Source organism: Procambarus clarkii, chromosome 46 (assembly GCF_040958095.1).
Source record: "Procambarus clarkii isolate CNS0578487 chromosome 46, FALCON_Pclarkii_2.0, whole genome shotgun sequence".
In the NCBI taxonomy this organism is placed as follows: Eukaryota; Metazoa; Arthropoda; class Malacostraca; order Decapoda; family Cambaridae; genus Procambarus; species Procambarus clarkii.
This window is the reverse complement of record NC_091195.1, coordinates 16,864,135-16,891,046: the sequence shown is the minus strand read 5'-3', so window position 1 is coordinate 16,891,046 and position 26,912 is coordinate 16,864,135. Positions and strand designations below refer to the sequence as shown.

General features: G+C 51.3%; 2 protein-coding genes across 3 annotated transcripts in view; one reads left to right on the top strand and one right to left on the bottom strand.

The window, feature by feature from the left end:
• Nucleotides 1-26,592, bottom strand: part of LOC123770523 (uncharacterized) — a 70,066-nt gene extending 43,474 nt beyond the window's left edge. The window contains exon 1 of the mRNA XM_045762484.2: nucleotides 26,315-26,592. Within this exon, the coding sequence (XP_045618440.1) occupies nucleotides 26,315-26,543 (229 nt within the window). The 5' untranslated portion in view covers nucleotides 26,544-26,592. The remainder of the gene's footprint in view (nucleotides 1-26,314) is intronic.
• Nucleotides 1-26,912, top strand: part of LOC123770524 (selenoprotein N) — a 78,065-nt gene that overhangs the window by 28,892 nt on the left and 22,261 nt on the right. For both annotated transcript variants that reach the window (XM_069301746.1, XM_069301747.1), the window contains exon 2: nucleotides 16,739-16,888. The gene's annotated coding sequence lies outside the window, so the exon portion shown is untranslated. The remainder of the gene's footprint in view (nucleotides 1-16,738; nucleotides 16,889-26,912) is intronic.

Genomic DNA, 26,912 nt, shown 5'->3' with positions numbered 1-26,912 from the left:
ATCACTTGCTTGAGCCTATATGATGATGACTGATCTTGATATCATATCTGATCAAGATCACTTGTGATCAGCAGGCTATGGATGATGATGAGCCTTGGTCACATCGCTAGGGGGACCTGCTGGAATCCACTCTAATTCCAGTGGCTTGTAGCACTGGAATTAGAGTGGATTCTAATTCATTGTAGCAGGGCGCCGCACCGAGGGTGGAATGCTTGAGTTGATATCTTGAGTAGTGTGTGTGTGTGTGTGTGTGTGTGTGTGTGTGTGTGTGTGTGTGTGTGTGTGTGTGTGTGTGTGTGTGTGTGTGTGTGTGTGTGTGCTCTTATGAAGTGATGTGACATGGGCCAGTAATCTGAGTCAACTGAACAAATCCACAAGGGCCGTGACGAGGATTCGAACCTGCGTCCGGGAGCATCCCAGACGCTGCCTTAATCGACTGAGCTACGACAGGGTTAAAAAGAGAGTCAAGTTGGTCTCTGACCCCCCTGGGGTCACCCTAGGTACAGTGTTGCCACACTGGGGTCACCACAGGTACAGTGTTGCCACACTGGGGTCACCACAGGTACAGTGTTGCCACACTGGGGGTCACCCCAGGTACAGTGTTGCCACACTGGGGTCACCACAGGTACACAGTTGCCACACTGGGGTCACCACAGGTACAGTTGCCACACTGGGGGTCACCCCAGGTACAGTGTTGCCACACTGGGGTCACCACAGGTACAGTGTTGCCACACTGGGGTCACCACAGGTACACAGTTGCCACACTGGGGTCACCACAGGTACACAGTTGCCACACTGGGGTCACCCCAGGCACAGTTGCCACCCTGGGGTCACCACAGGTACCGTGTTGCCACACTGGGGTCACCACAGGTACACAGTTGCCACACGGGTCACCCCAGGTACAGTGTTGCCACACTGGGGTCACCTCAGGTACAGTGTTGCCACACTGGGGGTCACCCCAGGTACAGTGTTGCCACACTGGGGGTCACCCCAGGCACAGTTGCCACACTGGGGGTCACCCCAGGCACAGTTGCCACACTGGGGGTCACCCCAGGTACAGTGTTGCCACACTGGGGGTCACCCCAGGCACAGTTGCCACACTGGGGGTCACCCCAGGCACAGTTGCCACACTGGGGGTCACCCCAGGCACAGTTGCCACACTGGGGGTCACCCCAGGTACAGTGTTGCCACACTGGGGGTCACCCCAGGTACAGTGTTGCCACACTGGGGGTCACCCCAGGTACAGTGTTGCCACACTGGGGGTCACCCCAGGTACAGTGTTGCCACACTGGGGGTCACCTCAGGTACAGTGTTGCCACACTGGGGTCACCCCAGGTACAGTGTTGCCACACTGGGGGTCACCCCAGGTACAGTGTTGCCACACTGGGGTCGCCACCAGGCACAGTTGCCACCCTGGGGTCACCAGAGGTACAGTGTTGCCACACTGGGGTCACCAGAGGTACAAATTTGCCACACTGGGGTCACCCCAGGTACAGTGTTGCCACACTGGGGTCGCCACCAGGCACAGTTGCCACCCTGGGGTCACCAGAGGTACAGTGTTGCCACACTGGGGTCACCAGAGGTACAGTGTTGCCACACTGGGGTCACCCCAGGTACAGTGTTGCCACACTGGGGTCGCCACCAGGCACAGTTGCCACCCTGGGGTCACCAGAGGTACAGTGTTGCCACACTGGGGTCACCTCAGGTACAGTGTTGCCACACTGGGGGGTCGCCACCTTGACATTTTATAGTGAGAGGTGGCGGCTAGGCTGCTCTCTGACGTCATCAAGCAGAGGAATTCGCATCTTTGGGACGTTGGAAGAATTTCCTGATTACTTTGGGGGTAGTTTCCTGATTACTGTGGGGTAGTTTCCTGATTACTGTGGGGGGTAGTTCCCTGATTACTGTGGGAGGTAGTTTCCTGATTACTGTGGGGTAGTTTCCTGATTACTGTGGGGGGTAGTTCCCTGATTACTGTGGGGGGTAGTTTCCTGATTACAGTGGGGGTAGTTACCTGATTACTGGGGGGTAGTTTCCTGATTACTGTGGGGGGTAGTTACCTGATTACTGGGGGGTAGTTTCCTGATTACTGTGGGGGGTAGTTACCTGATTACTGTGGGGGATAGTTCCCTGATTACTGTGGGGGGTAGTTTCCTGATTACTGTGGGGGGTAGTTTCCTGATTACTGTGGGGGGGTAGTTTCCTGATTACTGTGGGGATAGTTCCCTGATTACTGTGGGGGGTAGTTTCCTGATTACTGTGGGGGGTAGTTTCCTGATTACTGTTGGGGGGTAGTTTCCTGATTACTGTGGGGGTAGTTCCCTGATTACTGGGGGGGTAGTTTCCTGATTACTATGGGGTAGTTTCCTGATTACTGTGGGGGTAGTTCCCTGATTACTGTGGGGGTAGTTTCCTGATTACTGTGGGGGTAGTTTCCTGATTACCGTGGGGGTAGTTTCCTGATTACTGTGGGGGTAGTTCCCTGATTACTGTGGGGGTAGTTCCCTGATTACTGTGGGGGTAGTTTCCCCATATCCCTAAAAAAAGGAATAATGTGTGACTGGTTTAATAATAAGCCTAGTGTGTTACTGGTTCAATAAGAAGCCTAGCGTGTTACTGGTTCAATAAGAAGCCTAGCGTGTTACTGGTTCAATAAGAAACCTAGCGTGTTACTGGTTCAATAAGAAGCCTAGCGTGTTACTGGTTCAATAAGAAGCCTAGCGTGTTACTGGTTCAATAAGAAGCCTAGCGTGTTACTGGTTCAATAAGAAGCCTAGCGTGTTACTGGTTCAATAAGAAGCCTAGCGTGTTACTGGTTCAATAAGAAGCCTAGCGTGTTACTGGTTCAATAAGAAGCCTAGTGTGTTACTGGTTCAATAAGAAGCCTAGTGTGTTACTGGTTCAATAAGAAGCCTAGTGTGTCACAGACTTGCTGTGAGTAACTGAGAGAGATATTAGGTGTGTTAACATTGTGTGGCAACCATGACAGGGACTTACAATGTGCCTCAGTGATCAAGGTGTGGCAACAATGACAAAAGAATAGTAATAAGCGCACCAATGTGGCAACCATGACAAAGTTGGAGAAGGCTTGATGTGGCAACAGTGTTGATGGAGGTCTAGGGGAGGATATGGAAGGTCTCTATATACCCTTGGGGCTCGGGCCGGGCCGGGCCGGGCTTGGGGAGTAGAAGAACTCCCAGAACCCCATCAACCAGGTATCAACCAGGTACCCTTGGGGCCGGGCTTGGGGAGTAGAAAAACTCCCAGAACCCCATCAACCAGGTATCAACCAGGTACCCTTGGGGCCGGGCTTGGGGAGTAGAAGAACTCCCAGAACCCCATCAACCAGGTATCAACCAGGTACCCTTAGGGCCGGGCTTGGGGAGTAGAAGAACTCCCAGAACCCCATCAACCAGGTATCAACCAGGTACCCTTGGGGCCGGGCTTGGGGAGTAGAAGAACTCCCAGAACCCCATCAACCAGGTATCAACCAGGTACCCTTGGGGCCGGGCTTGGGGAGTAGAAGAACTCCAAGAACCCCATCAACCAGGTATCAACCAGGTACCCTTGGGGCCGGGCTTGGGGAGTAGAAGAACTCCCAGAACCCCATCAACCAGGTATCAACCAGGTACCCTTGGGGCCGGGCTTGGGGAGTAGAAGAACTCCTAGAACCCCATCAACCAGGTATCAACCAGGTACCCTTAGGGCCGGGCTTGGGGAGTAGAAGAACTCCCAGAACCCCATCAACCAGGTATCAACCAGGTACCCTTAGGGCCGGGCTTGGGGAGTAGAAGAACTCCCAGAACCCCATCAACCAGGTATCAACCAGGTAACCCTCTTGATTGGCTCCATATTGATATCTGTTATCACGGAGGCTCAGAGAGAGGCCTGCATATCCATGGCGGTCAAGTGTAAGGGGGTCATGGGTGACTTATGGTGTCAACAGCTTTCTTCGCGTCAATGGAAGCACCAGTTGAGAACCGGTTTCTGTGAAGGGTTGTGTAGACTAAGTCAAGCAAGCTAATAATGGCATCACTACTCCTCTTCTGGGATCTGAACCCCGACTGTTTCAAACATTCCATGTCGAATTTGACAAGCCGGACCACAAGTGTTTGTAAAAAAGTCTTATAAGACACAGGTGTGTGTAAATAATGTTTTATAAGACACAGGTGTGTGTAAATAATGTTTTATAAGACACAGGTGTGTGTAAATAATGTTTTATAAGGCACAGGTGTGTGTAAATAATGTTTTATAAGACAGAGTTGTCTGTAAATTCCGTCCCATTTGAAGTTACTATCCATAGGTCATCAATCTCTGCTAGATGGGACTCAACCACTTGGATTGGACGGTAGAGCGACGAATTCCCTTCATGCAGGTCGGCGTTCAATCCCCGACCATCCAAGTGGTTGGGCACCATTCCTTTCCCTCCGTCCCATCCTTAATCCTTATCCTGACCCCTTCCCAGTGCTATATAGACCATTCTCAAGTCGATTGTGGTCCAGGACGGACCGAAACGTCGTCGTCCCTTCACCTTCTAGTGTGTGGTCTGGTCAACACTGAAAGAAATTATGGAAGCCTTTCCATCCAGGAGCCGGTCGGCCGAGCGGACAGCACACTGGACTTGTGATCCTGTGGTCCCGGGTTCGATCCCAGGCGCCGGCGAGAAACAATGGGCAGAGTTTCATTCACCCTATGCCCCTGTTACCTAGCAGTAAAATAGGTACCTGGGTGTTAGTCAGCTGTCACGGGCTGCTTTCAGGGGGTGGAGGCCTGGTCGAGGACCGGGCCGCGGGGACACTAAAGCCCCGAAATCATCTCAAGATAACCTCAAGATAACCCCCCATAACTGTAAGGCCAGACACAACAATGACTGAGAATAGTTATATTATAAGATAACTGATACAACCCTTCCCTACAGGAGTGACCCATGACCCGTGGGTCGTCCTCGTGGGTCCCCCCATACAAGGACACCCACGTCCACACCCCCCCCCCTTCACCCGCTCTTCAAAGACCCCCTTCAGCCAGGGGGGGGGGGGGCGCCACAGACGGTGAAAGAGGGGGGGGAAAGTCCACTCCCCCCACCTGTCGACCTTCAAGCGCCCCAACACACCCTTTACTTTAAGGGGGGGAAGGGGGGGGGCATGCCCCAAGACTGTCTTCTACCCCCCGAGCTCCGGTAGTGAAGGGAAGTGATGGCCATCTTGTCCCGCTGTGCTATCTGCCAGCAGGTGATACACACCTGCAGGCACACACCTGCAGGCACACACCTGTCATTGGTGACCCAAGGAGTCCACACGATTACTACAAACACTTTACACTCTCACTAGGGCCTCGTAGCCTGGGGTCAGATTCACGAAAGCAGTTACGCAAGCACTTACGAACCTGTACATCTTTTCTCAATCTTTGGCGGCTTTGTTTACAATTATTAGACAGTTAATGAGCTCCGAAGCACCAGGAGGCTGTTTATAACAATAACAACAGTTGATTGGTAAGTTTTCATGCTTGCAAACTGTTTAATAAATGTAACCAAAGCCGTCAAAAGATTGAGGAAAGATGTACACGTTCGTAAGTGCTTCCGTAAGTAATTTCGTGAATCTGGCCTCTGGTGGATAGCGCGTAGGACTCGTAATTCTGTGGCGCGGGTTTGATTCCCGCACTAGGCAGAAACAAATGGGCATAAAGTTTCTTTCACCCTGAATGGCCCTGTTACCTAGCAGTAAATAGGTACCTGGGAGTTAGTCAGCTGTCACGGGCTGCTTCCTGGTGTGTGTGGGGATAGTAGTTAATAAACAGTTGATTGACAGTTGAGAGGCGGGCCGAAAGAGCCAAGCTCAACCCCCGCCAACACAACTAGGTTAATACATGTGCTAATTTATTAATGTGTAAATAATGTCAAGTTTCCTGTATATATAAAACAAACAAATGTTGGGTCTTGTCTTCACTTTTACTCAAGGTGTCAAACAAAAGGTTTTTTCTTCCATGTTTCTGAAGGTTCTAACAATATGTTGTCTTGAGTTCATAAGAGGATGAAAGTAGTGAAAGTCATTTCATGATCATTTCTAATAAATTCCTAAGACAATTTAATATCAGTTTGCCATTTAGGAATCTTCATATCGTAAAAAAACTCTCATTAAAAATTCTCCAGGTAGTTGTGGTGAGTGTGTGTGTGTGTGTGTGTGTGTGTGTGTGTGTGTGTGTGTGTGTGTGTGTGTGTGTGTGTGTGTGTGTGTGTGTGTGTGTATAAGATTCTATGTAAAAATTGTTATAAGTTCTGTGTTGGCCAAACTGGTAAACTTCCTGACCAGAGAATATAGCAGCATATATATAGTATAAGAACAAATAGGAATCTAATACATTCTTTCCTCTCTTCAGAGATTGTAATCATTCAGTTGACTAATTCATGCAAAATTGTGGAGAGTAAATCACTTACTGAAAGAAATATTATTGATTCTTCATTTATATAAAGTAGTGAATTAGATAATATTAATGTAAGTAGAGGATTAGATAAATTAGATAACTTTATAATTGGTAAGATCTGTAACTCCTGTTAGCTGGCTGAGAGCTTTCCCTTCCCATAGCTCATGGTAAGCCTTACCCTACTAGTTTTACACACAGGAGGGTACAGGAGCAGACGACTGCTGACTCCTGTTAGCTGGCTGAGAGCTTTCCCTTCCCATAGCTCATGGTAAGCCTTACCCTACTAGTTTTACACACAGGTGGGTACAGGAGCAGACGACTGCTGACTCCTGTTAGCTGGCTGAGAGCTTTCCCTTCCCATAGCTCATGGTAAGCCTTACCCTACTAGTTTTACACACAGGAGGGTACAGGAGCAGACGACTGCTGACTCCTGTTAGCTGGCTGAGAGCTTTCCCTTCCCATAGCTCTTGGTAAGCCTTACCCTACTAGTTTTACACACAGGAGGGTACAGGAGCAGACGACTGCTGACTCCTGTTAGCTGGCTGAGAGCTTTCCCTTCCCATAGCTCATGGTAAGCCTTACCCTACTAGTTTTACACACAGGAGGGTACAGGAGCAGACGACTGCTGACTCCTGTTAGCTGGCTGAGAGCTTTCCCTTCCCATAGCTCATGGTAAGCCTTACCCTACTAGTTTTACACACAGGTGGGTACAGGAGCAGACGACTGCTGACTCCTGTTAGCTGGCTGAGAGCTTTCCCTTCCCATAGCTCATGGTAAGTCTTACCCTACTAGTTTTACACACAGGTGGGTACAGGAGCAGACGACTGCTGACTCCTGTTAGCTGGCTGAGAGCTTTCCCTTCCCATAGCTCATGGTAAGTCTTACCCTACTAGTTTTACACACAGGAGGGTGCAGGAGCAGACGACTGCTGACTCCTGTTAGCTGGCTGAGAGCTTTCCCTTCCCATAGCTCATGGTAAGTCATACCCTACTAGTTTTACACACAGGAGGGTGCAGGAGCAGACGACTGCTGACTCCTGTTAGCTGGCTGAGAGCTTTCCCTTCCCATAGCTCATGGTAAGCCTTACCCTACTAGTTTTACACACAGGTGGGTACAGGAGCAGACGACTGCTGACTCCTGTTAGCTGGCTGAGAGCTTTCCCTTCCCATAGCTCATGGTAAGCCTTACCCTACTAGTTTTACACACAGGAGGGTACAGGAGCAGACGACTGCTGACTCCTGTTAGCTGGCTGAGAGCTTTCCCTTCCCATAGCTCATGGTAAGCCTTACCCTACTAGTTTTACACACAGGTGGGTACAGGAGCAGACGACTGCTGACTCCTGTTAGCTGGCTGAGAGCTTTCCCTTCCCATAGCTCATGGTAAGTCTTACCCTACTAGTTTTACACACAGGTGGGTACAGGAGCAGACGACTGCTGACTCCTGTTAGCTGGCTGAGAGCTTTCCCTTCCTATAGCTCATGGTAAGTCTTACCCTACTAGTTTTACACACAGGAGGGTGCAGGAGCAGACGACTGCTGACTCCTGTTAGCTGGCTGAGAGCTTTCCCTTCCCATAGCTCATGGTAAGTCTTACCCTACTAGTTTTACACACAGGAGGGTACAGGAGCAGACGACTGCTGACTCCTGTTAGCTGGCTGAGAGCTTTCCCTTCCCATGGTAAGCCTTACCGCTAGTCCCACAGGACCAGCCGTCGCCAGTTACAGGTGAGGTAGTATTTGCTCACTGTCTGCACCATGGAGTATTGTGTGTGTGTGTGTGTGTGTAGCGTTTTTCTCCGTCATGGCGTAATGTCATGAAAGTAAACAGTGTTCCTCCGTGTTCCCTTGTTACAAGAGGAGTCAGTAGTTACGGCGGGTCCTTGTCATTGTACACCACCATTGGACCAAATCATCTGCGTTTAATATATCAAAATGTTTCTTGTTTCCAGTTTTTATTTATCAAGTGGAAAAAGAGATGGACCATGATAAGTTGTGAATGGTGTGTGTGTGTGTGTGTGTGTGTGTGTGTGTGTGTGTGTGTGTGTGTGCGCGTGCGTGTGTGTGTGTGTGTGTGTGTGTGTGCCTGCTTCCTTGTGTGCGTGGGCGTGTGTGTGTGTGTGCCTGCTTCCTTGTGTACTCACCTAGTTGTACTCACCTATTTGTGTTTGCGGGGGTTGAGCTCTGGCTCTTTGGTCCTGCCTCTCAACCGTCAATCAACTGGTGTACAGGTTCCTGAGCCTATTGGGCTCTATCATATCTACATTATAAACTGTGTATGGAGTCAGCCTCCACCACATCACTACCTAATGCATTCCACCTGTTAACTACTCCCACACTGAAAAAGTTCCTTCTAACGTCTCTGTGGCTCGCGTGGGTACTCAGTTTCCACCTGTGTCCCCTTGTTCGTGTCCCACCAGTGTTGAATAGTTTATCCTTGTTTACCCTGTCGATTCCCCTGAGGATTTTGTAGGTTGTGATCATGTCTCCCCTTTGTGTGTGCCTGCTTCCTTGTGTGCGTGCGCGCGTGTGTATGAGCTTGCGCGCCCCCCAGCAAGAGGGATACAGGTGTCCTGGTCGTGAGGTGTTCATGTGTCCTGGGAACTGTGTAGCGGGTCTCGTCCTCGCCAGCCTGACGCAGCACCAACACCACATACGGCACATTTCACCAGCCTTCACACTATGGTGCTTGACCTTTATGTCACTTGACGGAGAGCACTCTTTTGCCCCCACACAACCTTGCCAGCCTTCCCCCTTCTGTCAACACACAATCTCTCTCATACTTCACAATACTTGTATGACACTATACAATCTCTCTCATACTTCACAATACTTGTGTGACACTATACACCCTCTCTCATACTTCACAATACTTGTGTGACACTATACACCCTCTCTCATACTTCACAATACTTGTATGACACTATACAACCTTCCCAATACTTGTATGACACTATACACCCTCTCTCATACTTCCCAATACTTGTATGACACTATACACCCTCTCTCATACTTCACAATACTTGTATGACACTATACACCCTCTCTCATACTTCACAATACTTGTGTGACACTATACACCCTCTCTCATACTTCACAATACTTGTATGACACTATACACCCTCTCTCATACTTCACAATACTTGTATGACACTATACAAGCTCTCTCATACTTCACAATACTTGTGTGACACTATACAAGCTCTCTCATACTTCACAATACTTGTGTGACACTATACACCCTCTCTTATACTTCACAATACTTGTGTGACACTATACAAGCTCTCTCATACTTCACAATACTTGTATGACACTATACACCCTCTCTCATACTTCACAATACTTGTGTGACACTATACAAGCTCTCTCATACTTCACAATACTTGTATGACACTATACACCCTCTCTCATACTTCACAATACTTGTGTGACACTATACAACCCCTCTCATACTTCACAATACTATGCACGTGTTGAGAGAGCACCTTGCAACCCTCTCACTTGGTAACAGCTCCCCCCCCCCCACCCCCCACCCCAGGTGATGCAGGTGGCAGCTGTAGAGGTGTGTACAGATTATGAGATTATGAGGCACCTCATTATGGTTATGAGACAGTGCTGGGTGTCAGAGATTCGGGGCTTTAGTGTCCCCGCGGCCCGGTCCTCGACCAGGCCTCCACCCCCAGGAAGCAGCCCGTGACAGCTGACTAACACCCAGTTACCTATTTTACTGCTAGGTAACAGGGGCATAGGGTGAAAGAAACTCTTACCCATTGTTTCTCGCCGACGCCTGGGATGGAACCCGGGACCACAGGATCACGTGTCCAGCGTGCTGTCCGCTCGGCCGACCGGCTCCCCGACCAAAACTGACTTATTATTTGCCAGTGTATCGACTTAGGGATTGTCAGTGAGTAGGAACTTAGGAATTGTGATGAATATCATAATTTTGACTTATAAACTCTGGTTAAATTGACATCCTTATGTGTCAATTGGTTGTGTTATCTGCCGTATGTGTCATATCCCGTATGTGTCATCTCGCGTGTGTGTTATCTGCCGTGTGTGTCAACAAAGTCAGTGAACCACCACCTTCTTCCACCACTTCTACCTTCTAGATTCTATATAGATTCTATATCTTCCACTAGTCTCTCTCTCTCTCGCTCTCTGGTAGGCTCTGGTCCCAACCCGTCCTCTTAAATATCAACCCGTCCTCTTAAATATCAACCCGTCCTAATATCAACCCGTCCTCTTAAAAATAACGTCACTTTTGGCTCGTATGCGCGGCGCTATGGCCAAATTTGGACGTAATTTGAAATGAAATCGTCTCACAAAAGTGACTTACTGTTCCGTTTTCTGTTTGAGTCGTCCGGCATACTCGGGCCTCCATTTTCTGTTCAATTCCTACTAGTCTCCCCCTCGAACATCCCGTTTTCTATCCAAACTCCTCCCCGCCGCTCCCTAATTTCTTACTCTCTCTCCTCACTAAATAAATAAATAAATAAATAAACGTTTATTCAGGTAAGGTACTGCTTGTGCATTGCTCTCTGGGGGCACTGTGTCAAAGGCGTTCTGGTAATCCAAAAATATGCAGTCTACCCACCTCCTTGTGTAATGTTTGGTCGTCTGGTCTTAGAGTTGTTTTAATATTTTTAAGAATTGTTTTAATTGTTTTAATTAATCAACCCCCGCCCCCCACAACCACAGGGGGCGTCCTACACCACAACCACCGCCCCCCACAACCACAGGGGGCGTCCTACACCACACCACCGCCCCCCACAACCACAGGGGGCGTCCTACACCACAACCCCCGCCCCCCACAACCACAGGGGGCGTCCTACACCACAACCACCGCCCCCCACAACCACAGGGGGGCGTCCTACACCACAACCACCGCCCTCCACAACCACAGGGGGCGTCCTACACCACACCACCGCCCCTCACAACCACAGAGGGCGTCCTACACCACAACCACCGCCCTCCACAACCACAGGGGGCGTCCTACACCACAACCACCGCCCCCCACAACCACAGGGGGCGTCCTACACCACACCACCGCCCCCCACAACCACAGGGGGGCGTCCTACACCACAACCACCGCCCCCCACAACCACAGGGGGGCGTCCTACACCACACCACCGCCCCCCCACAACCACAGGGGGGCGTCCTACACCACACCACCGCCCCCCACAACCACAGGGGGGCGTCCTACACCACACCACCGCCCCCCACAACCACAGGGGGCGTCCTACACCACACCACCGCCCCCCACAACCACAGGGGGCGTCCTACACCACACCACCGCCCTCCACAACCACAGGGGGCGTCCTACACCACACCACCGCCCCTCACAACCACAGAGGGCGTCCTACACCACAACCACCGCCCTCCACAACCACAGGGGGCGTCCTACACCACACCACCGCCCCCCACAACCACAGGGGGGCGTCCTACACCACACCACCGCCCCCCACAACCACAGGGGGGCGTCCTACACCACACCACCGCCCCCAGCAACCACAGGGGGCGTCCTACACCACACCACCGCCCCCCACAACCACAGGGGGCCTCCTACACCACAACCACCGCCCTCCACAACCACAGGGGGGCGTCCTACCAGCCTGACCTTTGACCTGTCCTACTGACCTCTTACCTCGACCCCAATCGTTGCCACGTAAGACTAACAAAAAACACCTCGACTTTTATTCAAGTTATTCCACTACACCGACAGCGATCACCTGGGTGGCCGACCTCTATAATACAGTCTGGGTGCTCGCCCTAACTCACATTATATGTATATAATGTACCACCATTTGTTGGTCCCACTTCTGCTCCAAGCGTAGGGACCCACAGCCTCGGAGAAGAAAGTAAAGTGTATTCTGACAAGACCTTGTGGATTCTTACTGAACACCTTAATATTTTCTTCTCCTACCACCCCTATTTTATCATATATATATATATATATATATATATATATATATATATATATATATATATATATATATATATATATGTACGACATTATATATATATATAATATATATAATATATATAATTATATATAATATATATATATATATATATATATATATATAATATATATATATACATATATATATAATATATATATATATACATATATATATAATATATATATACATATATATTTATATATATATATATATGTTATATATATATATATATATATATATATATATATATATATATATATATATATATATATATATGTAATATATATATATATATATATATATATATATATATATATATATATATATATATATATATATATATATATATATATATATATATATATATATGAAGAAAGTATTCCTAGCAATTTGTAAAGTCTTTCAATACATTCTTGCAGTTGTTATAGTGAAGATTATATGATATAGCATTTAGACGGTGCATCCGGCAGCTGGTGGGCCCATCCGGCGGGCCCATCCGGTGCCAAGGGCCAACAATATACTTACAAACATATACATCTTTTCTCAATGTGTGGCGGCTTTGTTTACGTTTCTGGAACAGTTTATAACCATCTAAGCTTTCTGAACAAATGCTACTGAGCTTATAAACAGCTTCCTAGCGCTTCCCACCTCACAAACTGCTTAATATAAACAAAGCCGTCACAGATTAAGAAAAGCTATAGAGGTTGGTAAGTACTTGCGTAACTGCTTCAAGAATTCGGCTCCCGGTTTTTCCCACACACAAGAAAGACAAAGATATAAGTCACAACTTTGTATCATTATCCTCTACAGATAACGCAAATAAGCATTCAAATTACTTCTGTAGAATACATTAATAAAAGTTTTCGACAGAGCAGCAGAAAAAACTGAATATTTAACAGTGATAAATTCCAGGTACTTAATTAGGTCAAAAATGAGGATCTCAAACAAAATACAGAATTCAAAACAGAATCAAATCTACACATAACAGGAAAGTTACACGTGAAGACTCTGGGAATAATGCTGTCTGACGACCTAACGTTCAGGGAGCTGAACTAAGCTAATATAGCGTAAGCTAGGATAATATAGGATGGATTAGAACAATCAACTCCGGGGATCTCTTCACAATGCTCATACTACTGTAGCTGGTACTGTCCCGTCTTGAGTACTGGCCGCTCCATACTACTGTGTTGCAAAGACAGCCTAACCTAACCTAACCTAACCTAGTCTAACCTAACCTAGTCTAACCTAACCTAGTCTAACCTAACCTAGCCTAGCCTAACCTAGCCTAACCTAGCCTAACCTAACCTAGCCTAACCTAACCTAGCCTAACCTAGCCTAACCTAACCTAGTCTAACCTAACCTAGTCTAACCTAACCTAGTCTAACCTAGCCTAACCTAGCCTAACCTAACCTAACCTGACCTAACCTGACCTGACCTGACCTGACCTGACCTAACCTAGCCTAACCTAACCTAGCCTAACCTAACCTAACCTAGCCTAACCTGACCTAACCTGACCTGACCTGACCTGACCTGACCTGACCTAACCTAACCTAACCTGACCTAACCTAGCCTAACCTAGCCTAGCCTGACCTAACCTAACCTGACCTGACCTGACCTAACCTAACCTGACCTGACCTGACCTAACCTAACCTTCCTAGGCTTAATACATAATATCTGAAGCCTAATATAATACACATATATGCTATACTAAGGCCTAGGAATATTTAAATTTGTTTTTTAGCTTCATTTTGTCCCGACTATAGAGTGAATAGTACAAAATTGTATTATCTAATTGCTTAGAATATCAATATTTGTACTATGGCGCACTTAGTTACAAATACAGGAGAATGTGTGGTTATCTAAACAGGAGAATGGGTTGTATTCTTAGAGCTCTCACCTCTATTGAAGAACAGGGCAAGGTATTCCTAGGCGAGGCTTTATAGCCTAGTTACTGTGACATCTGTCGGTTGTATTACGGTGTAACTAACTTACAGTAAGCTACTGTGAGGTGCCGTGTGTGTGTGGCCATCACAGTACCTCAGGACCACCACCTCCACTTGTAGTGTCTACTGTAGCAATGTTTATACATGTATGACTTCAGCGGGTAGGCGGTACCATGTGTGAATTACAAACATCTACTGTTTCCCATGCTACATTGTGGCTTGTTGAGCTATAGGTTGTTCCTCCATTGTGTTACATCTAACCATTTAAAGGTTTGGATCAATGTATTTCAAAGTGTATTGTGAAGAAGTGGTGTCCAGGCTGGAGTACAGCAGTCCAGATGAGAGCGCAGCGGAGGTGTGTACAGATATTCACTTTCTTTTCTTTCAAGTCAAAGGTTCGTCCGATTATTAGCAAGGTTTGGGTGGCTTTTTTTACCGCAGCTTCCACTGGTTGGGCAACTTTCTGTGCTGGTGGAGCATTGCTCCTTCACACTGTCTTCATGCACAGCTTTCTTGTATCATCTGTCCTTGTTCTTCCACACCACAACAGTACATCACAACTTTGTACCACACCACAACAGTACATCACAACTTTGTACCACACCACCACAGTACATTACAACTTTGTACCACACCACCACAGTACATCACAACTTTGTACCACACCACAACAGTACATCACAACTTTGTACCACACCACAACAGTACATCACAACTTTGTACCACACCACCACAGTACATCACAACTTTGTACCACACCACAACAGTACATCACAACTTTGTACCACACCACAACAGTACATCACAACTTTGTACCACACCACAACAGTACATCACAACTTTGTACCACACCACAACAGTACATCACAACTTTGTACCACACCACAACAGTACATCACAACTTTGTACCACACCACCACAGTACATCACAACTTTGTACCACACCACAACAGTACATCACAACTTTGTACCACACCACAACAGTACATCACAACTTTGTACCACACCACCACAGTACATCACAACTTTGTACCACACCACCACAGTACATCACAACTTTGTACCACACCACCACAGTACATCACAACTTTGTACCACACCACCACAGTACACCACAACTTTGTACCACACCACAACAGTACATCACAACTTTGTACCACACCACCACAACAATCTACCACACCACCACAACAATCTACCACACCACCACAACAATCTACCACACCACCACAACAATCTACCACACCACCACAACAATCTACCACACCACCACAACAATCTACCACACCACCACAACAATCTACCACACCACCACAACAATCTACCACACCACCACAACAATCTACCACACTACCACAACAATCTACCACACCACCACAACAATCTACCACACCACCACAACAATCTACCACACCACCACAACAATCTACCACACTACCACAACAATCTACCACACCACCACAACAATCTACCACACCACCACAACAATCTACCACACCACCACAACAATCTACCACACCACCACAACAGTCTACCACACCACCACAACAATCTACCACACCACCACAACAATCTACCACACCACCACAACAATCTACCACACCACCACAACAATCTACCACACTACCACAACAATCTACCACACCACCACAACAATCTACCACACCACCACAACAATCTACCACACCACCACAACAATCTACCACACCACCACAACAGTCTACCACACACCACACCACAACCTTCCTGGTACGGTACCAACATCATGGCCAGAGTGAGGAGCGGGGATTTCAGTGCCCGGTATGAACCTGCACTTTCCCTCCCTCCCCCACACACAACGGTACTGAGTGCTACGCAGAAAACTTCTTGTGTTGGTGAATGGCTCCGGGTTCCCGCCTCACTCACAATGTGAGGTCGATGAGCAACCCGTCCTCTTAAAAATAACGTCACTTTTGGCTCGTATGGGCGGCGCTATGGCCAAATTTGAACGTAATTTGAAATTAAATTGACTCACAAAAGTGACGTACTGTTCCGTTTTCTGTTTGAGTCGTCCGGCTTACTCTAAGGTTAGAATAGATTACTTTCAATTCACGTTTTTCATAACATTTTGAAACTTTATGATAATTTCCTGCCCACCTAACCTATCAGAGGACCCTTAACTTACTGTTGTTGAAAAAAAAATCCCAAATTTATTTTCATTTTCAAATTATGTCCAAATTCGGCCATACGGACAAACGGCCAAAAGCGACGTTCTTTTTAAGAGGACAGGTTGGTCATCTCTGGTGGGTGGGCGGCATAATGATATTAACGCCATCTAGGTTGTGGCTACAAGATACAATTTCAATTCTCCAGTGGATGGGCGTTATCCTAGGGTCACCCAGTGTACTGTCTGTCTAGCTAATGATGTTTTTATGTTCACAGAGATGACATAAGGATGCGATGGCGTCGAGGAAGGCAGTTCACCGTGGGCAGTCCAAGAACTCTTGATTTGGTCCTGTGAGAAGACTAAGTGGCCGTCGTCGGTTACAGCAGTGTTGTATGAACCGACGGACCCGGGATTGGCCAGTATGAGTTACGAGACGACAGTGTTGCATCTGTTCTCCAACCTGTCCTCTTAAAAATAGCGTCGCTTTAGGCCGTTTGTGCGTATGGCCGAATATGGACGTAATTTGAAAATGAAAAATAAATGAAAATAAATTTGGGATTTTTTTTCAACAACAGTAAGTTAAGGGTCCTCTGATATGGTTAGGTGGGCAGGAAATTCTCATAAAGTTTCAAAACGTTAATTGAAAGTTGCCTCTTCTAAGCTTGCCGAGTAAGCCGGACGACTCAAAGAGAAAACGGAACAGTACGTCACTTTTGTGAGTCGATTTTATTTCAAATTACGTCCAAATTTGGCCATAGTGCCGCGCATACCAGCCAAAAGTGACGTTATTTTTAAGAGGACGGGTTGCTGTTGAGAAGTGCAGCTAGCGAGCTGCTAGAGACTTCTGCCAGGATGTTAGCTCCTCCTGTATGTGACTATTTGAGACCACTGTTAGTGTGTGGCTGAAACACTCTGCCAGTGTGTATGAGGAGAGTGAAGGTGGGGTGTTGACACGTCGTGGCCAGACTGTGTGTGTGGACGGGCCCATGTTGAGGAAGGTGAACTTGCTGGTTTGCCATTAGCAGTGTACCTGGAAAGTGGATTCATCTGGATTTGATGAACACTGTTGATGTTTGTGTCTTGAGTGAAAGAGACACTATTGTACATATGTGTAGTAATATTTTATCATAATAAAGTGGTAGTGAAGGTGTTAATATATTAGTAAAGTTGTAATTGTGTATTGTTTATCCCTCCCCATTATTATTTACACTACCACTTGCCACAGCCTACCACCGACTTGGGGTTGGATATAGAAGTTATAACAGCAAGAACCCGGTTACTGGCTCCAAGTGGCCGTAACACTTCATCTCTACCACACCACAACAACACAACTTTCTCTTCTACCACAACGTATCACAACAGTGGTGGTGGTTGTGGTGGGTGACGGTTGTGGTGGGTGACGGGGTGATGGTTGTGGTGGGTGATGGTTGTGGTGGGTGACGGGGTGATGGTTGTGGTGGGTGACGGGGTGACGGTTGTGGTGGGTGACGGGGTGACGGTTGTGGTGGGTGACGGGGTGACGGTTGTGGTGGGTGACGGAGTGATGGTTGTGGTGGGTGACGGAGTGACGGTTGTGGTGGGTGACGGGGTGACGGTTGTGGTGGGTGACGGAGTGATGGTTGTGGTGGGTGACGGGGTGATGGTTGTGGTGGGTGACGGGGTGATGGTTGTGGTGGGTGACGGGGTGACGGTTGTGGTGGGTGACGGTTGTGGTGGGTGACGGGGTGACGGTTGTGGTGGGTGACGGGGTGACGGTTGTGGTGGGTGACGGAGTGATGGTTGTGGTGGGTGACGGAGTGACGGTTGTGGTGGGTGACGGGGTGACGGTTGTGGTGGGTGACGGAGTGATGGTTGTGGTGGGTGACGGGGTGATGGTTGTGGTGGGTGACGGGGTGATGGTTGTGGTGGGTGACGGGGTGACGGTTGTGGTGGGTGACGGTTGTGGTGGGTGACGGGGTGACGGTTGTGGTGGGTGACGGGGTGACGGTTGTGGTGGGTGACGGAGTGATGGTTGTGGTGGGTGACGGAGTGACGGTTGTGGTGGGTGACGGGGTGACGGTTGTGGTGGGTGACGGAGTGATGGTTGTGGTGGGTGACGGAGTGACGGTTGTGGTGGGTGACGGGGTGACGGTTGTGGTGGGTGACGGGGTGACGGTTGTGGTGGGTGACGGGGTGACGGTTGTGGTGGGTGACGGAGTGATGGTTGTGGTGGGTGACGGAGTGATGGTTGTGGTGGGTGACGGGGTGACGGTTGTGGTGGGTGACGGGGTGACGGTTGTGGTGGGTGACGGGGTGACGGTTGTGGTGGGTGACGGAGTGATGGTTGTGGTGGGTGACGGGGTGACGGTTGTGGTGGGTGACGGGGTGACGGTTGTGGTGGGTGACGGGGTGACGGTTGTGGTGGGTGACGGAGTGATGGTTGTGGTGGGTGACGGAGTGACGGTTGTGGTGGGTGACGGGGTGACGGTTGTGGTGGGTGACGGGGTGACGGTTGTGGTGGGTGACGGGGTGACGGTTGTGGTGGGTGACGGAGTGATGGTTGTGGTGGGTGACGGAGTGATGGTTGTGGTGGGTGACGGGGTGACGGTTGTGGTGGGTGACGGAGTGATGGTTGTGGTGGGTAACGGAGTGATGGTTGTGGTGGGTGACGGGGTGACGGTTGTGGTGGGTGACGGGGTGACGGTTGTGGTGGGTGACGGGGTGACGGTTGTGGTGGGTGACGGAGTGATGGTTGTGGTGGGTAACGGAGTGATGGTTGTGGTGGGTGACGGGGTGACGGTTGTGGTGGGTGACGGAGTGATGGTTGTGGTGGGTGACGGGGTGACGGTTGTGGTGGGTGACGGGGTGATGGTGTGTGAAGAAAGGGGAGGTGAGCAGTAAGCAGGAAGGAAGAGGAGGCGGCGGCGGCGGTGCAGGACGTGAGTGATCAACCTCACAATGGTCCTCAATACATGCAGGATGCCTCACCACTCACCCTCACCACTCACAATGTTCCACCCACTCTTACAATACCCGAGGATGCCTCATCACTCACAATGTTCCACCACACAGTGTGCCAGGCCCTCCACCACACAGTGTACCAGGCCCTCCACCACACAGTGTACCAGGCCCTCCACCACACAGTGTACCAGGCCCTCCACCACACAGTGTACCAGGCCCTCCACCACACAGTGTGCCAGGCCCTCCACCACACAGTGTGCCAGGCCCTCCACCACACACTGTGCCAGGCCCTCCACCACACAGTGTACCAGGCCCTCCACCACACAGTGTACCAGGCCCTCCACCACACAGTGTACCAGGCCCTCCACCACACAGTGTACCAGGCCCTCCACCACACAGTGTACCAGGCCCTCCACCACACAGTGTACCAGGCCCTCCACCACACAGTGTGCCAGGCCCTCCACCATACAGTGTGCCAGGCCCTCCACCACACACTGTGCCGCCAACATGAACGTTCTCAGACAAGAACAACTTTTCACATTCACCGGAGAAATTTATCCGAAATTACCTTAATTGACAGTTTCATGAAGACCAGGTTGCTTAACTTTACCGACAATGGCAGCACTCTCCCCCACTCTCCCCCTGAGTCTCCAGCACTCTCTCCCTGAGTCCCCACCACTCTCCCCCTGAGTCCCCAGCACTCCCCCACTCTCTCCCTGAGTCCCAGCACTCTCCCCCTGAGTCCCCAGCACTCCCCCACTCTCTCCCTGAGTCCCAGCACTCTCCCCCTGAGTCCCCAGCACTCTCCCCCACTCTCTCCCCGAGTCCCAGCACTCCCCCACTCTCTCCCTGAGTCCCAGCACTCCCCCACTCTCTCCCTGAGTCCCCAGCACTCCCCCACTCTCTCCCTGAGTCCCAGCACTCTCCCCTGAGTCCCCAGCACTCCTCCACTCTCTCCCTGAGTCCCCAGCACTCTCTCCCTGAGTCCCCAGCACTCCCCCACTCTCCCCCTGAGTCCCCAGCACTCCCCCACTCTCCCCCTGAGTCCCCAGCACTCCCCCACTCTCTCCCTGAGTCCCCAGCACTCCCCCACTCTCTCCCTGAGTCCCCAGCACTCCTCCACTCTCTCCGAGTCCCCAGCACTCCCCCACTCTCTCCCTGAGTCCCCAGCACTCCCCCACTCTCCCCCTGAGTCCCCAGCACTCCCCCACTCTCTCCCTGAGTCCCAGCACTCCTCCACTCTCTCCCTGAGTCCCAGCACTCCCCCACTCTCTCCCTGAGTCCCCAGCACTCCCCCACTCTCTCCCTGAGTCCCCAGCACTCCCCCACTCTCTCCCTGAGTCTCAGCACTCCTCCACTCTCTCCCTGAGTCCCAGCACTCCCCCACTCTCTCCCTGAGTCCCCAGCACTCCCCCACTCTCTCCCTGAGTCCCCAGCACTCCCCCACTCTCTCCCTGAGTCCCCAGCACTCCCCCACTCTCTCCCTGAGTCCCCAGCACTCCCCCACTCTCTCCCTGAGTCCCCAGCACTCCCCCACTCTCTCCCTGAGTCCCCAGCACTCCCCCACTCTCTCCCTGAGTCCCCAGCACTCCTCCACTCTCTCCCTGAGTCCCCAGCACTCCCCCACTCTCTCCCTGAGTCCCCAGCACTCTCCCACTCTCTCCCTGAGTCCCAGCACTCCTCCACTCTCTCCCTGAGTCCCCAGCACTCCCCCACTCTCTCCCTGAGTCCCAGCACTCCTCCACTCTCTCCCTGAGTCCCCAGCACTCCCCCACTCTCTCCCTGAGTCCCCAGCACTCCTCCACTCTCTCCCTGAGTCCCCAGCACTCCTCCACTCTCTCCCTGAGTCCCCAGCACTCCCCCACTCTCTCCCTGAGTCCCAGCACTCCCCCACTCTCTCCCTGAGTCCCCAGCACTCCCCCACTCTCTCCCTGAGTCCCAGCACTCCTCCACTCTCTCCCTGAGTCCCCAGCACTCCCCCACTCTCTCCCTGAGTCCCCAGCACTCCTCCACTCTCTCCCTGAGTCCCCAGCACTCCTCCACTCTCTCCCTGAGTCCCCAGCACTCCCCCACTCTCTCCCTGAGTCCCAGCACTCCCCCACTCTCTCCCTGAGTCCCCACCACTCTCCCCCTAAGTCCCCAGCACTCCCCCACTCTCTCCCTGAGTCCCAGCACTCTCCCCCTGAGTCCACAGCACTCCCCCACTCTCTCCCCGAGTCCCAGCACTCTCCCCCTGAGTCCCCAGCACTCCCCCACTCTCTCCCTGAGTCCCCAGCACTCCCCCACTCTCCCCCTGAGTCCCCAGCACTCTCCCCCTGAGTTCCCAGCACTCTCCCCCACTCTCGGTCGCACGGTGTTAAATTTTCTGTACCTGGAATGTTCAATGTTTTTTTATCCCTGGGTGTTCAGTGCTCCGTACCCTGGGTGTTCAGTGCTCCGTACCCTGGGTGTTCAGTGCTCCGTACCCTGGGTGTTCAGTGCTCCGTACCCTGGGTGTTCAGTGCTCCGTACCCTGGGTGTTCAGTGCTCCGTACCCTGGGTGTTCAGTGCTCCGTACCCTGGGTGTTCAGTGCTCCGTACCCTGGGTGTTCAGTGCTCCGTACCCTGGGTGTTCAGTGCTCCGTACCCTGGGTGTTCAGTGCTCCGTACCCTGGGTGTTCAGTGCTCCGTACCCTGGGTGTTCAGTGCTCTGTACCCTGGGTGTTCAGTGCTCCGTACCCTGGGTGTTCAGTGCTCCGTACCCTGGGTGTTCAGTGCTCCGTACCCTGGGTGTTCAGTGCTCCGTACCCTGGGTGTTCAGTGCTCCGTACCCTGGGTGTTCAGTGCTCCGTACCCTGGGTGTTCAGTCCTCCGTACCCTGGGTGTTCAGTGCTCCGTACCCTGGGTGTTCAGTGCTCCGTACCCTGGGTGTTCAGTGCTCCGTACCCTGGGTGTTCAGTGCTCCGTACCCTGGGTGTTCAGTGCTCCGTACCCTGGGTGTTCAGTGCTCCGTACCCTGGGTGTTCAGTGCTCCGTACCCTGGGTGTTCAGTGCTCCGTACCCTGGGTGTTCAGTGCTCCGTACCCTGGGTGTTCAGTGCTCCGTACCCTGGGTGTTCAGTGCTCCGTACCCTGGGTGTTCAGTGCTCCGTACCCTGGGTGTTCAGTGCTCCGTACCCTGGGTGTTCAGTGCTCCGTACCCTGGGTGTTCAGTGCTCCGTACCCTGGGTGTTCAGTGCTCCGTACCCTGGGTGTTCAGTGCTCCGTACCCTGGGTGTTCAGTGCTCCGTACCCTGGGTGTTCAGTGCTCCGTACCCTGGGTGTTCAGTGCTCCGTACCCTGGGTGTTCAGTGCTCCGTACCCTGGGTGTTCAGTCCTCCGTACCCTGGGTGTTCAGTGCTCCGTACCCTGGGTGTTCAGTCCTCCGTACCCTGGGTGTTCAGTGCTCCGTACCCTGGGTGTTCAGTCCTCCGTACCCTGGGTGTTCAGTGCTCCGTACCCTGGGTGTTCAGTGCTCCGTACCCTGGGTGTTCAGTGCTCCGTACCCTGGGTGTTCAGTGCTCCGTACCCTGGGTGTTCAGTGCTCCGTACCCTGGGTGTTCAGTGCTCCGTACCCTGGGTGTTCAGTGCTCCGTACCCTGGGTGTTCAGTGCTCCGTACCCTGGGTGTTCAGTGCTCCGTACCCTGGGTGTTCAGTGCTCCGTACCCTGGGTGTTCAGTCCTCCGTACCCTGGGTGTTCAGTGCTCCGTACCCTGGGTGTTCAGTGCTCCGTACCCTGGGTGTTCAGTGCTCTGTACCCTGGGTGTTCAGTCCTCCGTACCCTGGGTGTTCAGTCCTCTGTACCCTGGGTGTTCAGTGCTCTGTACCCTGGGTGTTCAGTGCTCCGTACCCTGGGTGTTCAGTGCTCCGTACCCTGGGTGTTCAGTCCTCCGTACCCTGGGTGTTCAGTCCTCTTTACCCTGGGTGTTCAGTGCTCCGTACCCTGGGTGTTCAGTCCTCCGTACCCTGGGTGTTCAGTCCTCCGTACCCTGGGTGTTCAGTGCTCCGTACCCTGGGTGTTCAGTGCTCCGTACCCTGGGTGTTCAGTGCTCCGTACCCTGGGTGTTCAGTGCTCCGTACCCTGGGTGTTCAGTCCTCCGAACCCTGGGTGTTCAGTGCTCCGTACCCTGGGTGTTCAGTGCTCCGTACCCTGGGTGTTCAGTGCTCCGTACCCTGGGTGTTCAGTGCTCCGTACCCTGGGTGTTCAGTCCTCCGAACCCTGGGTGTTCAGTGCTCCGTACCCTGGGTGTTCAATAATTAAACAATAATGAACTCATACATAATGAAATGGATACTTTATCATATCACAAGAAAAACAATTGATAAAAATACAGGAAAACTTGGCTTATTAGGCAAATCGGACCTTGCATAGTAGGCCGGGAAGTGCGTTCTGGCTACTAGGTACGACATATATGACTGACACTGAGTTGTGAGAGCAGAGGTGCCAGATGTGAGCTTTATATCACAAATATTCAACCCGTCCTCGACTCAAGTCCATTACATCCAGCGGTCGACCCCACAGACGCATTCATAAATTTTAACATGCTGTTCATTCAAAACGGGAATTTTCTCAAGTATAAATTAATATTATAATATATTAACATATTGAGTATATATAGGCATAGGTTAGGTTAGGTGTTTAGGTTCTGTTGGCGATTATTTGTATTTGTAGTACGTGGGTGAAGCATTTATAGCGTTGTGATTCGAACAAAATTCGTCAGTGAAGCACTTGTTCCGGATATGTTCGAACGTCAGCAGTTGTGAGTCGTGTGTAAACCGCTTTTCATTCATAAACAGGGGGTTTGGCGGGTGCATGGAATCACTTTTGGATCTTTGTTTGGAGGACGGGCTGCAAATATTACATCACACAAAGGCTCGAAGCCTCATCATTGTCTTTGGTGAATGTGGCCGTGGTTCTATACCCTGGTCCACTCACCTACTTGTGCTTGCTGGGGGTTGAGCTCTGGCTCTTGGCTCTCAACTGGTGTATAGATTCCTGAGCCTATTGGGTTCTATCAAATCTACATTTGAAAATGTGTATGGAATTTGCCTCTACCACATCACAGCCTAATGCATTCCATTTATGACCTACTTTACTCTACAGGCCTCTACAGTCATGTTGCATGGCTCTACAGGCCTGTACAGCCATGTTTCATGGCTCTACAGGCCTCTACAGCCATGTTTCATGGCTCTACAGGCCTCTACAGCCATGTTTCATGGCTCTACAGGCCTCTACAGTCATGTTTCATGGCTCTACAGGCCTCTACAGCCATGTTTCATGACTCTACAGGCCTCTACAGTCATGTTGCATGGCTCTATAGGCCTCCACAGCCATGTTTCATGGCTCTACATGCCTCTACAGCCATGTCTATGGGTCTACAGGCCTCTACAGTCATGTTTCATGGCTATACAGGCCTCCACAGCCATGTTTCATGGCTCTACAGGCCTCTACAGTCATGTTGCATGGCTCTATAGGCCTCCACAGCCATGTTTCATGGCTCTACATGCCTCTACAGCCATGTCTATGGGTCTACAGGCCTCTACAGTCATGTTTCATGGCTCTACAGGCCTCTACAGCCATGTTTCATGGCTCTACAGGCCTCTACAGTCATGTTGCATGGCTCTATAGGCCTCCACAACCATGTTTCATGGCTCTACATGCCTCTACAGCCATGTCTATGGGTCTACAGGCCTCTACAGTCATGTTTCATGGCTCTACAGGCCTCTACAGCCATGTTTCATGGCTCTACAGGCCTCTACAGTCATGTTGCATGGCTCTATAGGCCTCCACAGCCATGTTTCATGGCTCTACATGCCTCTACAGCCATGTCTATGGGTCTACAGGCCTCTACAGTCATGTTTCATGGCTCTACAGGCCTCTACAGCCATGTTTCATGGCTCTACAGGCCTCTACAGTCATGTTGCATGGCTCTATAGGCCTCCACAGCCATGTTTCATGGCTCTACATGCCTCTACAGCCATGTCTATGGGTCTACAGGCCTCTACAGTCATGTTTCATGGCTCTACAGGCCTCTGCAGCCATGTTGCATGGGTGTAGAGGCCTGAGGCTTGTGTGTTGTGACAACATTGTTCACTCTCACTCTTGGCTCACCGCACTCTCACTCTTGGCTCACCGCACTCTCACTCTTGCTTTACCTGACTCTCAGACACAGCTGCTCTGACCCCAGCCACAGCTGCCCTGACCCCAGCCACAGCTGCCCTGACCCCAGCCACAGCTGCCCTGACCCCAGCCACAGCTGCCCTGACCCCAGCCACAGCTGCCCTGACCCCAGCCACAGCTGCCCTGACCCCAGCCACAGCTGCCCTGACCCCAGCCACAGCTGCCCTGACCCCAGCCACAGCTGCCCTGACCCCAGCCACAGCTGCTCTGACCCCAGCCACAGCTGCCCTGACCCCTGACCCCCGACCCCCAGCCACAGCTGCCCTGACCCCTGACCCCCGACCCCCAGCCACAGCTGCCCTGACCCCCCAGCCACAGCTGCCCTGACCCCCCAGCCACAGATGGGGTCAGGGGTCAGGGCTGTCCTGACCCCAGCCCCCAGCCACAGCTGCCGACCCTAGCTACAGCTGCTCTGACCCCTGACCCCAGCCACAGCTGCCCTGACCCCTGACCCCAGCCACAGCTGCCCTGACCCCTGACCCCAGCCACAGCTGCCCTGACCCCTAACCCCAGCCACAGCTGCTCTGACCCAGCCACAGCTACCCTGACCCCTGACCCCAGCGACAGCTGCCCTGAACCCTGACTCCAGCCACAGCTGCCCTGACCCCTAACCCCAGCCACAGCTGCCCTGACCCCCAGCTGACGTGGGGTCAGGTCACATGCCAAGCCTCTCCTCAAGGCTGGAGAAGGAGAGGCAGTATAATGTACTCACTGGAGGTGTGGACGGCGTCCGAGAGAATATAAATGAACCAGAGAGAGAGGAATTTGTCAGCTTGGACCGTCTTGAGAAGGGCATTATCCACCCTGGCGGTGTCGGGCACTAGCAGGCGGCCCTCCACCGTCGCAGGGGTGAAGCTGGCAGCACCCTGGCAAGTGTTGACGGCACCTGTCAACACTAGAACCAACACAATCGCGGTCAAACGGACACGCGACACAATCATTGTGATTTTCTCCTCGCGGACCCGCGCCAGACTGAAGCTATAGTCCGGGCTCCGCTCTCTTATATAGCCTGACCCGACGACGGCAATTCTCCCACAAGGACACCCTTACCTCCGTTACTAGCTCCCCTCTACCTCCGTTACTAGCTCCCCTCTACCTCCGTTACTAGCTCCCCTCTACCTCCGTTACTAGCTCCCCTCTACCTCCGTTACTAGCTCCCCTCTACCACCGTTACTAGCTCCCCTCTACCTCCGTTACTAGCTCCCCTCTACCTCCGTTACTAGCTCCCCTCTACCTCCGTTACTAGCTCCCCTCTACCTCCGTTACTAGCTCCCCTCTACCACCGTTACTAGCTCCCCTCTACCACCGTT